Raw genomic sequence first — 12,846 nt, 5'->3', positions numbered from 1 at the left:
CTGTCCCCTGCCACAGCCAGTGTCAGACGCAAAACCACACGCTGCTCTTCCCCTGGCCTGCCAGGCCGCCCCTCTGATCCCGCACACGTCACCAGGATCAAAGGAGCACGCTGTCACTGCGACATTTTTCCCTTCCCAGTCTCTGTCCACCCACGTAACAAACCCCCATGTGAAAATGGCTTTGAGGCTTCCCAGGAGATGGTACGCTCCTAGCCTGGAGCTTGAAAACTGCAGCTGCTTCTGGCTTTGTCTTTTAAAACATACCAGTCAGCAAGCGGTTTTTTGGGGAGAACCCTGGCAGTACCTCTCCCCCTCTTCAACACTCCCAAGGACCGGCCCAACAAGGCTCCCCAGATGGGCCCCAGGAGAGCCAAATTCGTTGCTTCCTCCCTTTTCCCACCCCGGTTTCAGGGCGTAGCTGAAGGACGGACCAGCCCAGACTCCTGCACTGACAGACGTCGCCCGGACACACGAAAGGGACTGGAATTCCTCTATCAGCACTGAGACTGAGGCAGTGGCGAGAAAAGAGCAATAAAAGCTGTAAGATAAATTTATGCAAAAGCGAAGTGCTTGGCAGCATTTAAAACAGACCACAGGGTCCTGACCCTGATCCCCCCTTTCCAATCCCAGGAAAACATCCTTTCTCCTCTTCAGGCTAGACTCTTACACAGCCATGTTTTTTTTTAAAACAACATGCCAGAGACGTGGTTGTGTTCAAGAACTCATGTATCTGCTCCTGTTGTTCTTCAGAAGTGGTCAGGAATAACCCACCAAATACATCCAGGAACCCACATCTTTGGAGGAAAAGCTTTAGCCCTGCAAATGGGATGAGACTTGCTGTATTGTTTCAGGGAGAGAAGCTGTTTGTTCTGCGCTCTGCTGCTAAAGCAAAGCTTCGCAAACGGCTTAGCTGACGGGTGTTGGTCCAAGCGTCTGGGCACAGAGAGCTTCCTCCTGACCTGACACAAGTGCTCCTGGTCCACTCAGACCGCAAAAACTCAAGCCTGGGATCTGGCCACCCTGCCTGATTTGTGTATTAGGAAGGACCTCCCTCCTCATCCTCCTTGATGGGAAATCCTCCTTTCCCCCGAGATGATCCTTCCTTCAGGAAGAGCTGGTCTGCACCGTGACCCCCTGCCTCGGTCACTGCAGAGAGGTGCCAGTAACACCAAGCGAGTCTGGGTACCCTAATGTCCCTCCGTCTGAATCGTGCTTCAGCAGCACTGCAGAGCAAGTTCCCACCAAGACCAGCAACACCAGAGCACCGTGTGCCCAGCACAGATAATGACCCGCACACAGCCACCGAGGTCTGGTCACTGCTGCGTGGCATCAAGGCAGCAGGCACGCAGAAGCCACTGACACCAAACAGAGAGAAAGCTTCTCAGGTACTGGAGCTCAGACCTCCAAGCCTCTTCCAAAATCTGCAGCAGACTGTTGGCTCTGTCCCTTCCCTCGTGAGTCACACGCCCACCTGAAACACAGCGTCCTCTGCCCATCTGTCAGGACCAGCCGGAGCCGCGTACTGGGCTTCTGTTCCCCGGAGATGTGCAAAGCGAATGCGAGAGCACAGGCTGCAGGCACTGGGTGGAAGCTGTTCCAAAAACGACAAGAAGGGAAGTCTCTTGTGCCGCAGGGGTGTGGTGGGAGCCAAAGGCCAGCCCTGGAGTTGGTTTATAGCTATGCCAAGTGCCTCAGCATCTCTTTGTAAATCACCTGCAATTGCCCAAGTACTCAAGTAAGTTGCAGCAAACTTACAAGTGTACCTTTGTTTACACAAATATTTTTACAGCGCTTAAAAATCAACCCTGAGAAATATGCCCTAAACATTATCCTTGAACAGAAGCTGGTCTGCCTGCCCACCAGAACCACGCAGAGTGGCTGGCGTCATGCTGACTGACACGGCCTTGCACTGCTCTCCTCTGGCGTGGCGCTCGGCTGTTGCACTCGACAGAACCACAGCCTTGGTGGAGGAGAGGATCCAGTGAAGAGCACTGCAGCTTCTTCTGGCATCAGACTAATCATCCAGTTCAGCCGCTTTTTTTCTGCTAGGAACAAAAACAAGGGACACAGACTTAAAAAAAAAGTGGAAACCAGGAAGACCAAGTAAGTATGTCACTTGGTGAGTAAGGGGTTCAGACACACAGGTTTTGAGATACATGGTCATAAATGGAATGAGTTTGATTTTCTGTTACACAGACCTCCAAACTAGCTAGCCTTTGTGTGAGCTTCAGCATCTGCCACGGCAGGAAGGTGTTAAGACGTGTTACAGATGAAGCTCCAGCACAAACAGCGGATGCCCAGCTTGGCACTGCACAGGGCTACCCCCACGGCCTGGCCACACTGTGCAACTGCCACTACAAGAGCAGAGAAAACCCCTTCTTTTGCTTCTGCCTGCATGACTCAAAGAGGAGCTGAGCAAAGCACGATGAGTTGCATCATCCAAGTGTCCTAAGGAATCTGTAAGAGCTGCCTCAGTGTAAACAATCCCTCACTACTGCCACCAGCAACCTTCACTCTTTCTGTTCCATCAGGACCCTGAGAGCAGAGTGGGCTTTGAGTCCTGACACACTTCACTCATCCCCGAGCAGCTCTTCAGGCAGGGCTATCTGGTACCTGTAAGGCCTGGTACTAGTGTGGGTCCGAGGGAACCCAACAACACTCTTGTAAACTGTGCTGAAGGGGCAGCGTTCACTACTGCCACCAGCAACCTTCACTCTTTCTGTTCCATCAGGACCCTGAGAGCAGAGTGGGCTTTGAGTCCTGACACACTTCACTCATCCCCGAGCAGCTCTTCAGGCAGGGCTATCTGGTACCTGTAAGGCCTGGTACTAGTGTGGGTCCGAGGGAACCCAACAACACTCTTGTAAACTGTGCTGAAGGGGCAGCGTAGCCGTAGAGGGGGCAGCTTAGCCGTAACACAAGGAACTCCTACGGCTCGGTAGACTCGCTGTGGATTTACACCGATAAACAGAGCAGCCGCTGGCCTACATTACATAAGAGTGGGGGAGTCTGACCCTCCCCTTGCTTTCTGGGGGCAGAAACCAGCTCCCTGAAGGGTATTTCTGTTCACCCTCCCGTCACACCTGTAGGCATTAGTGCTTTGTTTAGCGCCGACACCAGAAACAGACCAAATCCCCAACGACCTTCCCCAGCCTAGGACACGGCGCTCTTGCGGAAGAAACGTGTGAAGTAGCATGGCTACAACCACCAGAAATCACCCTTTATGGAGGCAGCACATGTCCTGATGTCACTGAGCTCACCTTGTCACCCTGTGTGTCCCTTTAATGCCATTACTGAAGATCATTACATGAGCAGATCCCCTTTGGAGAGGCAGCTGCTTGGGCTGCCCACACACCTACCTCTCTGGCCCAGAAGATATGACCTCCAGTGGTGAACACAGCTGCTTCCGAATATACTCCCTCGACCTAATATCAGCCTGGAATTAAGGAGGAAAATAAGTAAAAAAGGATGGATCAGCCTGCCTGGTGCCTCCCCTTTGTTACCTCAGTATGCCCCTGCACACCCTGATGTCAGTACATCACAAATAGCTTTTGTACAACTGTGTTCCAAAGAGGAACCTGCGTGTTTCTTCCCTTGTTTGGTTTCTGTGCCTCACTGCATGCTGCTTGGGACAATGAAGGCTTAAAAATGAAGAAATAGAGGGTCCTGGACCAAACAGCCTTCCTGCAGTACAGTCCATTTCAGAAGCAGAAATGACATTCACTGAACCCTTGCTGTCTGTCCCTGTACTCTTCAGAGGAGTAAGAGGCGCGATGTTGGGCACAGACAGCTCCTGCCAGCCAGCGCCTAAGGTCTGCCCAGCCCTGACCTACCCCAAGCACGGCAGGATGAACAGCCAAAGCAGGACCCAGGCTGGGCTTCCTCAGCAAATCCTGGGTGCAGCTGAGTGCAATCAGCCTTCACCAAGGATCTCTACAGGACCCAGAGAATGAACTAGCACAGGCTTCCAGAACACACTGCAGTGCAGTGAGTGTTCTTGCAGCAAGCACTGACCCAGCTGGAATCCCTCACCTTACACCTACACTGAATGGCTACTCCTCATCATCCAGGGATGTGACAGGCCAGCAAGGATTTCCAGAGGCTTAGAAAGAAGAGGTGTTCACTGGCAAAGGGAGAGTTGCTGAAGTGATGGGCTGCTTTTCCATTTTGCCCTGTCTCTACACCAGAACTGCAATTCCCCTTTCAGGAACCCTGGCAGCAGAGCCAAGAAAGAGCTGGGAATCTGAGAGTGGTCTAGTGCTTCCATCCTTTGAACCAACCCAAATGACTTCTTCCAGAAGTAGGCACTTCCAAATGCAATGCAGGAAAACGTAAACAAGCAGCTAAGCTCCTTCGCAGGCCTTCCCCAGCAATAGCTCATCACTGTCTGATGAGAGATGGAACAGACTTGTTAGAAAATTGAGGGCAGGGTAAGTCTTCCTTCCCTCAAGGGGGGATACTCCAAAAAGTAAACCAGCTCTCCCATGGAACCAACAGAAGCCGCTCCACCACCCTCACTCTGTAAAGGGGTCACATGCCGTGATCACACACAGGTCTCCGCAGTGCTGAGGAGTTCCTGTGCATCAGCAAAATGCTCGCAGATAAAGACGCCCAAAACAAATGACTCCCCTTCAGCCCAGGACTCTGCCCACTCTTCTGTTTCCTGGGATCTTCTTAATCCCTTTTGCTCAAAGCTACCAAAATCCTCAGCCTATACTGATGTACAAAAGCAGTACATCCCCTGGTCCCCTGAAAGTTGTTGGAGTGCCAAAACCATATGGATGCGAAGGCAGATCTCTGCAGCATTGCAAGGCAATTTAGCACAAGACGGTGGCTGATAGATCCCTCCTCAAAACCTGAGGAACTACTGGAGCGTTTTATTGACTTGTCCCAGAGCAGCAGAATGCCCCATGGACTCTGCTGCAATAACCTTCACTGTATACTCAGAGAAACAGAAGCTGTGTCCCAGGACTATGCTGAGAGGGACTGCCACTGGCATTGCAGCCTGCAGGCTCACAGCACTCCAAGATCGCCCATGGTCTTTATACCTGTGACACTGTGATGTTCCCAAAGGATTAGCTTTTCTGGCCACTCATCAGCTGAGAAAAGGGACTCTGCCCTCCACAGGTAAATTGAGAAGGGGAACAGGGCTATGGAGAGGGCTGTGAGGAGCTCAGGAATATGGCAATCTAGCAGATGAGTTCTCAGCAGGACATGGGATGAAAATAGAGAAATTGGCATTGCCTGTTCTCGTACCCATCCCTTTCCTTCCTCTGTTCCAGCAGTTGTATGATGCAGCAACAGATGGAGAAGCGCACCACTTGTCTGCTGCACATCCTTTTCCCTAGGCAAGAGCTTGGCTCATCCAGCCTCTGCGCCTGATGGGATGGCTGTGCGATGGTAATTATGCAGCTATAGCAGGTAAAAACAGCCACTAAAAGCAAACAGAGACAAGACACAAGCACATCCTTGGCTCTATAGCTTCTTGGCAGCAGCGGCAAGGCAAGTGACTGACACACCTTTTCACGCTGTCCTACCTCATGAGTCCAAAAGCAAAGCTGCCAAGGAAGACAACAGGAGCAGTTTACACACCAGGCTGTATCCATGCTCTGGGCTCTGCTTTCCAGTACCAAAATCAAAAGGAACAATGTTGAGACTTTAAAAAATTCATGTTTTACTGCCCCCCTCATTTGAAATTGAACTTGGAGCCATCACCAAACCTCACTAAATCCATCCTTATGCAAATGTCCCGTTCCTCCCTTCTGCTTCTGGCACACTCTCCTGTGACATGAACCCTCCTGAGCTCACCAGAACTACACTGCTGTGTCTTATCAGCAATGCAGGATAGCATGTGGTCAGAGTGGGGCAAGGAGAATCCCAAGAGCTACAGAAAGCATTGCTGGACATTTACTGGATGTTCTTGTCCCCCAGAAGTGTTATCGTTCAGCTTTCCAGTGCTGTACCATGCTAGAAGACTCCTAGATGCTATCGCAAGCGTGCAGGTCCTGGGCTCTTGGACAACTTCGAGAACTGGCAGTTCACCTTTACATTCCCTCAAAGTTTTTTTTCTTTTTTAGAAACTTCCTTTCTCAAAAACTGCTATGCCGTGACATTTTAGAACAGCTCCTGTGCCCCACCTCAAAGGCAGTGTCCCTCTCCACTTAAAAAGCAGTATGTGACCTTCCCAGCTGGAAAAGCTTCACAGCATATGATGATCATGCTAATAAAGTGGGTTAAAGCATCCCCAGTGGCTGTCCTTGAAGCATTTGCTACTCTCATCACTGTGCTACTTCTGAAGAGTCTCTCCCGTACCTCAAGCAGCTCCCCACCACCCCTCCATTGCTGCCGCTCCTAGTCAGAGCTCTCGGGTGGAGGCTCTGCCTGCTTACTGCTGGAAACACAGCTCCACGACTGCTTAACAATTCTGCAAGCTCGAGAATGGAAGATAGTTACATAAGGGGTGGTTTGTTTGGGAGATTTTTTTCCCTTCTCTCTATAATTGGACAGTTTCATAACTGAACTGACAAATAACTTTGATCACTCTTCAGTATAAGAGATTACGTGATGTATTTTATAACAAGAGAAGGAGGTTGTTCAATAGAGTCCCTACTGGGAGACCAAGGTAGCAAGAGTCACATCTACAAACTGTTTTTCTAGGGAAGAAAAACCCCAGCCATGTTCTGCTGATAGCGTAAGCTAATGCTTGATTAGGTGGCAAGTTACTGGCCAGTCCTCACTCCTAACGCAGCGCTGAGGGACAGCTTAACCCAGCGTATTAACCAAGAGGCTAATCAATAAGATGGATAACTGTCCTGTAATAATCCTCACAGATTGTTTCTATTTTAAGAGAGGCCTAGTGCTGGCATTAGGGTCTGGAATTGTTGCTTTGCCTACCTTATGAGGGGCAGTGGTGATCCCTGTGTACACAGCAAGCTTGCAGTGGGGGGGCACATCTGAAGGGAGTTCAGAGTTTCAGGATATCTGATTTCCCGGCTGGGCAGCAGGAGCTGTTCACACAGAGCAGAGGGATGATGGCTTATTTCTCCGTTCTCCTAAGGGCAAGTGTTTAGTATTTCACATGAAATGACCTGCAGAAATTCACAGCCTTGGGCAGGCATACTTCTGTCCTTCTTGGTGGGCTGGAGCAACATCAGGCTGTCCCGTCCTGAGCCAGCAGGAACCAGCCGGGCAAGGTGCCAGCTGGAGCTAAAAGGATCATCAAGTGAGCTGGAGGCTGCTCTGCAGCCAGCCAGGAACCTGAAACCGCAAGAGCAGAAGAATCAGTCCCAGTGCAATCCCTGTCAGCTGGAGAGTGTTAAAAGCTTCTGTTTCCCTGTTGTGCACGGCGATCCTGGGTCTGAGCAGGCTTGGAGCGTGGGCAAACACTGCAGAGGGGTTTTGACCTCTGCCAGAAGTAGGCAAGGGCAGTTGCTCTCAGGAGGGCTTGGTATTGTTTCAGTGCCACTCAGTTTGAATGCTGTGCTTATTATTCTGAGATGACAGCTCTTGCCTACCTCAGTCCCTGTCTGGGTAGCTCCAAATGACCAGCTCTCTGCGGAAGAACCTCAAAATCACACAAGATGGCTGGGCAGAGCGATCACCCTCTGCAAGAAAAATTCTCCCAGATTGGCCTTGCACTTATACCTGGAATAAGGACTAAGTGGGATGTAACTACTGATTTTAGGTGGTAATGAACTTCCTTCTGCTTCCTCTGAAAGATCACTTCTCTCACCTGCATCACAGCCACAGTTCCTCTGGCACCACAACCACATTGTGGGCTGAATGCAAATCAAACTGTTTCTGATCACTGCCTAGTACTGTTACGAGCACAACATACCCTATACAGACGGGCCAGCTATGCCTCTAGGAAAGCAGAAGGTTTCAAGTTCCCCCAACAGTTGCACAGCGCTACACATGCTGCAATTTATGGTTTATACAAACCATAAACACAGCCACAAAAAGGTATGGGCAGCTGAGGTCTCTTAAAAGCATTACACTTCCAGGACTAACAGAACTTACAAACTAAGAGCTAATGATTCAGAAGTCTTTCACAACACTGGGAAGCCATAAGCACATCACCCATCAGGTCTGCAAGCTTGTCCTGGGGACAGACCACAGCAAAATGACCAAGAAGATATCCACAGCAGGACTCCCCACAGCCTTCTACTTCCTAACTCCAGCTTTAGGTGCTCAAGAGCTGAGGCTTCCAGCACTGCCCTGTGTCAAGATCTGTGACAGTTACCACACAGAGGAACTGCAACAGGGAGAAATCCCATGGAAAGGTTTAAGTGTCCTAATCTTCTGCCATTCCTCTACCTCTACAGTAAACACACTCCCTTTTGGATTTTTAATCTCTCTGTAAGGAAAGTGACAACAGTTCATTCCATCACTTTAAATAAAGGTTGCAGTTAGAGAACTGGAAGAGTCTCAGAACATAGACAAATACTGGAGATAGTTGGCAATGAAATGAGGGTGATGAAAAGCTCCAAGACACTTTCCTGTTTCCTAAGGGAATGCTTTTCCCCTTTCCTCTGAACATGCCGAACTGCAGAGCTAGCTCAGAGCTCTGCAGAGGCATCTGTCCCTTGCTGGAAGAGATTATGTAAGAAGATCTATCAGCCTACTTTGTCTGGCAGGTAGTGGTTTATGAGACCAGAACTCCAGTTCTGGTTTGGACACTTCAAGGTTTGTTTTGGTCTAAGGTGTTAGATTTTTGTCTGGTTTATAACTACAGACTCAAGACTGTTTTCAGAAAACACTGCAGTACCAATGAGAAGCTCCTGTGTGCAGAAACTGCGTAACAGCCCTCAGCAGGATCATCTTAGTGCTGCTCTGAGGAGCTGCAGAGCAAAGGTGGCCAGACACCTGACAAGCACGGCAGTGCAGCAATGCAAATGGCGTGTTCCAGGGCAACGTTATGAACACGGACATCTGAATGGGCCCCACTCCCTGGACGGTCGCTGGGTCTGGCCTGAGCCACTAACAGCAGCGTGACCCTGAGAGAAGGGAAGTGCTTGTCAGGCTAGAAGTCCCAGAGGCTTTACACTTCTCCAGATCCTTTCCTCAAGCCCTGCTGCGATTTAATCAGTCTGAAGCTGAGCCTTGGTGGCAGCTGCAGCTCACCGACGGTGATCCAGTGCTGTCACCTACCGGCTGGCTTGCCGCCCCAGAGCCTGCAGCTCCTTGCAGAGTGCAGTAGCAGGGAAAAGCCCAGAGGAGCAGCACTGCAGTCTGTGCTAGGTTCAGCGTGCCCAGGAACTGCATTTCCAGCTCCTGTGTATTAACATCAGCATTACAGCAGTTGCCTGCAGAGAGGAACCAAGAAGTCAGTCAGGCTGGGTCTGCAGCAAGGGCTGTGTGTGCTTCTGGGCACTGTGTCAGAAGACAATCAAGGAAGAAGTAAGGATTGTTAACTACCACGTAACCACCACCACAATAGGCTGGGGAGAACAGGCCAGCAAGAACGGTGCCAGCTGCAGAATTGCCAGGTGCAGATGGGTGGCAAACCAAGGCTCTGAAACATCGCCACAGGCTTAGCACCCACAGTCCCCTCTACTGCCTGCTTCCGTACTCCAGGCCTGCCTTCCCCCTCCTCAGCTCCCCTGCTTTTGTACCTGACGGATGGGCTCCGGGATCCGGTACCTGCAGCAAGACTTGACTAGGCGCACGGCTGTCTGCAGGCACACCCTGTGGCCCACTGAGATATAAAGCGGCTTAGAGCTGTTGTTGTAGCTACGCAGGACCTGTGCATTCAGAAACAAGAAAGATCAAATACTTCAGAGGCTTATTTTAACAAATACAGAGTGGCAGACAAATTATAAGCTAGCCAGTTGCCTTCAGAAGGTGGGATAGTGGCTCTGTATTTGGCAACTCCTAGCCTTCTTGAACCTGTTCTACTTCCTAGTATGTCCTCTTAGGGGATGCCCTTTTGGACCCCTGTGGCCCTTCCCCAAATGCCTCTCACTGCTCTGGGAAGCAGTGAGACTTGCTAACGCAGACTGTGTTGAAATAACACCAGATGCAGGAAGTTTCCCACATCTGCGTGTTTCCCGTGCGGCACTCTTCTGAGTCAGATGCTCCCATATTGCATCCTGGTAAGCTGCTACAGAATTGGCACCTCTACTTGACTGTGGCTTACGAACAGGGGTGCTGCAGCATGGCACCTCAGATGCCATAGCCACGGACACGCATATATGCAACACCTGAACTGTCAACTCTTTCTACAAATGTCTGAGCTCAAAGAAAGGTTACTGGTGTTACTGGTCACCTGCTCACACTGTGTCTTCCTGAATTTGTACCACTGAGACAGCTCCACTATTGAGACAACATCCTTCAGCGCTCCCAGCTACACAAATCGAAGACATGATGGCCAAGCAAATAGGAAACTTCCTGCAGCTTACCATGCCCAGGACTCGCCCTGAAGTGCCTGTCAGTGGGAATGTATCTCCCTCCCTCTGCAGGGAACGAATCTAGGGAAAAAACCCCACAAGGTCAGTTGGTTAGGAAGTACTTGTATGTGGCTGTCCCAATTCTCTTGGGATATTAAAGAGTGGAAATAAATTCCCAGCCTGACCCGACCTGCTCTCTGTGCAGCTCATCCCTGACCAAGCCATCCACCTGCAGGAGGTTCTTGGCCACCCCAATGCATGGTAGATCTGTCAGGACTCCGAGGTGACAGGCCACACCAAATCCTGCCAACAAGAAGTCACTGTAATTGCAGGACACCAGACAACGGGAATCTCAAGCGGCAGAGCAGGGCTCTCCAGTAAAGTCCTACCTCTGGGATGGAGCAGGCCGTTCCCATCTACAAGAAGTACCTGAAAAAGCCAAAAAAGGGATGTTAGTTCCTGTGCACCGAGCGCCACTCCAATAAGCAAACAGTGATGCTGACCCTGTGAGGAAGAAGTCTGTCTCAGTCCTTTTACTTCTCTCTGTAGGGGTCTCCCTGCAGTGCCGTCTACACCCGACTCAAGGATCAGTGCCCCAGCAGCATGAGCTTAGTGGCTGGCAGCCACTGGTGCTACACTCAGAATGGGACTCCCACTGCCAAGGGAGGCCTGGCTGATCTCAGCTTAGCATCCCTGGTGCCTAGGGAAAGGCCAATAGATGCTTCAATACAACTCTGGCTGCCCTTTCTGCCCTGCCAGTGGAAAACAACCAGCCAGCACGGTCTCAGGAGAGAGAAAAACACCTTTCAGCAGTACTCTCCACCCTCATGACATCTCAACTCAGGACAAAGAAATGTGCCACACCTGAGGTTTGAGCTTGGGCTCCTCCTGCTGATTTTTTTACAGCTTCCACCAGGAAAGGGACCTCTCGGAAGGCTAAGAACCCTGCCACGTACGGGGCGCTCACAGCCACCATCCGGCAGTCCTCGTACAGTACCTGGGAGCAGTGAGACAGTGCAGAGACAATGACCTCCATGACTTTACTGGTTGGTTCCCGGCTGTTTCAGAGGCATCTCCTCTGGTTTATATCCCTTACTCTCATCTTCTTTTAAAATACTCTGCTTCTGGATCTCTCCCACAAAGCCAAGGCCCTTGGGTTGTGTCAGTCTGTCACTCAGCGCAGGGGGTGGATAATGGACTGCTGACAGAAGAGGGCTGGACATCACCTACCATACCCTGCTTGAGTGAAGTCCTTGAAACAAAATTAGGGCAGCTACTCAAATACATAGCAGGGGACCTCAAAGTTCACCCAGTCAGAGCATTATCAAAGGGTGCCTGTGTCTATGCAGGAATAGGCCAAAAGAAACCCTGTAAGACAGGATAAAAAAATGTTCGTGCGGGGCAAGTCAAGAATCACGGCAGGATTTGAAATTCAATTCATAAAAATCCCAGCGGTCAATATTAAACTTTATTTCTCTGTTTGTTACAGGTTTTACAGTTAAAGATAATTTTTACATAATTTTGAAAGCTAAGAGAAAAAATCTTTATTAATCCAAGGAAAATTACTGGGGGATATGGGATTCATGGTGCTTTTGGAAAGGTTTTTATATGTTACATCCTGTATTATTAGTTGATTCCCAGCAAGAACTCAGAAACAAGACATCTGCTGTTTAAGTGCTACAAATGCTTTAATTTCCTCTCTTGATCGGCACTGAATAACAACGGTCCTTTTTGTCTCCTTCTGGTTAGTAGCCAAGCCTGATTATATTCAATATACACCTAAACCAGTTACAGACCTCTGTGCCCGACCATGGACTACAGCTCATCATGGTATTTTCCGATTTACCAGCTAACTTGAATGCATGCTAAACCTATCCCTCAATGCCTCATACATTCCCGGTAATCCTACAAACCTCTTGCCATTAGGAGTGGTTTGCATCGCATCTTACTAAACTTATGTCTAAACCTTACACGTTATTTTCTTCTGTTTATCTTTACTGCAGAACGTACGGTTGGAGGCTTTGTTGAACACGCACGTGATAACTTACAGACATCCTGTGGGGCAGAGGCGTGGTAGATATTGGCCTTTGTGTAAGTTTGCTATTAAACCCCTCACGTTATTGCACGCCTGGACACAACCCGAAGGAGTGCAGCTGTTCACCGGCCGTTACCTCGAGAGCCGGGTAGCTGAGCACGACCAGGGAAGCGCAGGCGCTGGTGTCGTCTCCTTTGATATACGACAAGTCCACACCTCCCACTCTCTCCAGTCCTGTGAAACGCGAATCCTTCTGCCACTCCTCGGTGTCCTCCTCAACCACGCTGGCTTTTAACTGGGCCTGCTCTCTAGCGACAGACCACAGCCGCAGTGAAGAGGCGGCCCCTTCCTCCTCGGCTCCAGGCCTCGCCCAGCGCCGGGGCCCTGCTCCACCCCGGGCAGCGCGATCCCCGGCCTCGGGCT

At 50.3% G+C, this 12,846-nt stretch overlaps 1 protein-coding gene across 1 annotated transcript; it reads right to left on the bottom strand.

Annotated features, from left to right (window-relative positions):
* Positions 1-3,359: 3,359 nt before the first annotated feature.
* Positions 3,360-12,731, bottom strand: ENDOV (endonuclease V; the record flags this gene model as incomplete). Its single annotated transcript, XM_010285627.1, is given in 8 exon segments — positions 3,360-3,436; positions 9,615-9,743; positions 10,401-10,469; positions 10,579-10,691; positions 10,778-10,817; positions 11,253-11,283; positions 11,285-11,385; positions 12,560-12,731. Coding segments are annotated over 8 exon segments (732 nt in total), but the record flags the coding sequence as incomplete, so codon positions are not given.
* Between the last annotated feature and the right edge of the window lie 115 nt (positions 12,732-12,846).

The sequence above is a fragment of the Phaethon lepturus genome, unplaced genomic scaffold (genome assembly GCF_000687285.1).
Source record: "Phaethon lepturus isolate BGI_N335 unplaced genomic scaffold, ASM68728v1 scaffold45510, whole genome shotgun sequence".
NCBI classification, from domain to species: domain Eukaryota; kingdom Metazoa; phylum Chordata; class Aves; order Phaethontiformes; family Phaethontidae; genus Phaethon; species Phaethon lepturus.
This window is presented reverse-complemented; position numbering and strand designations above follow the sequence as displayed.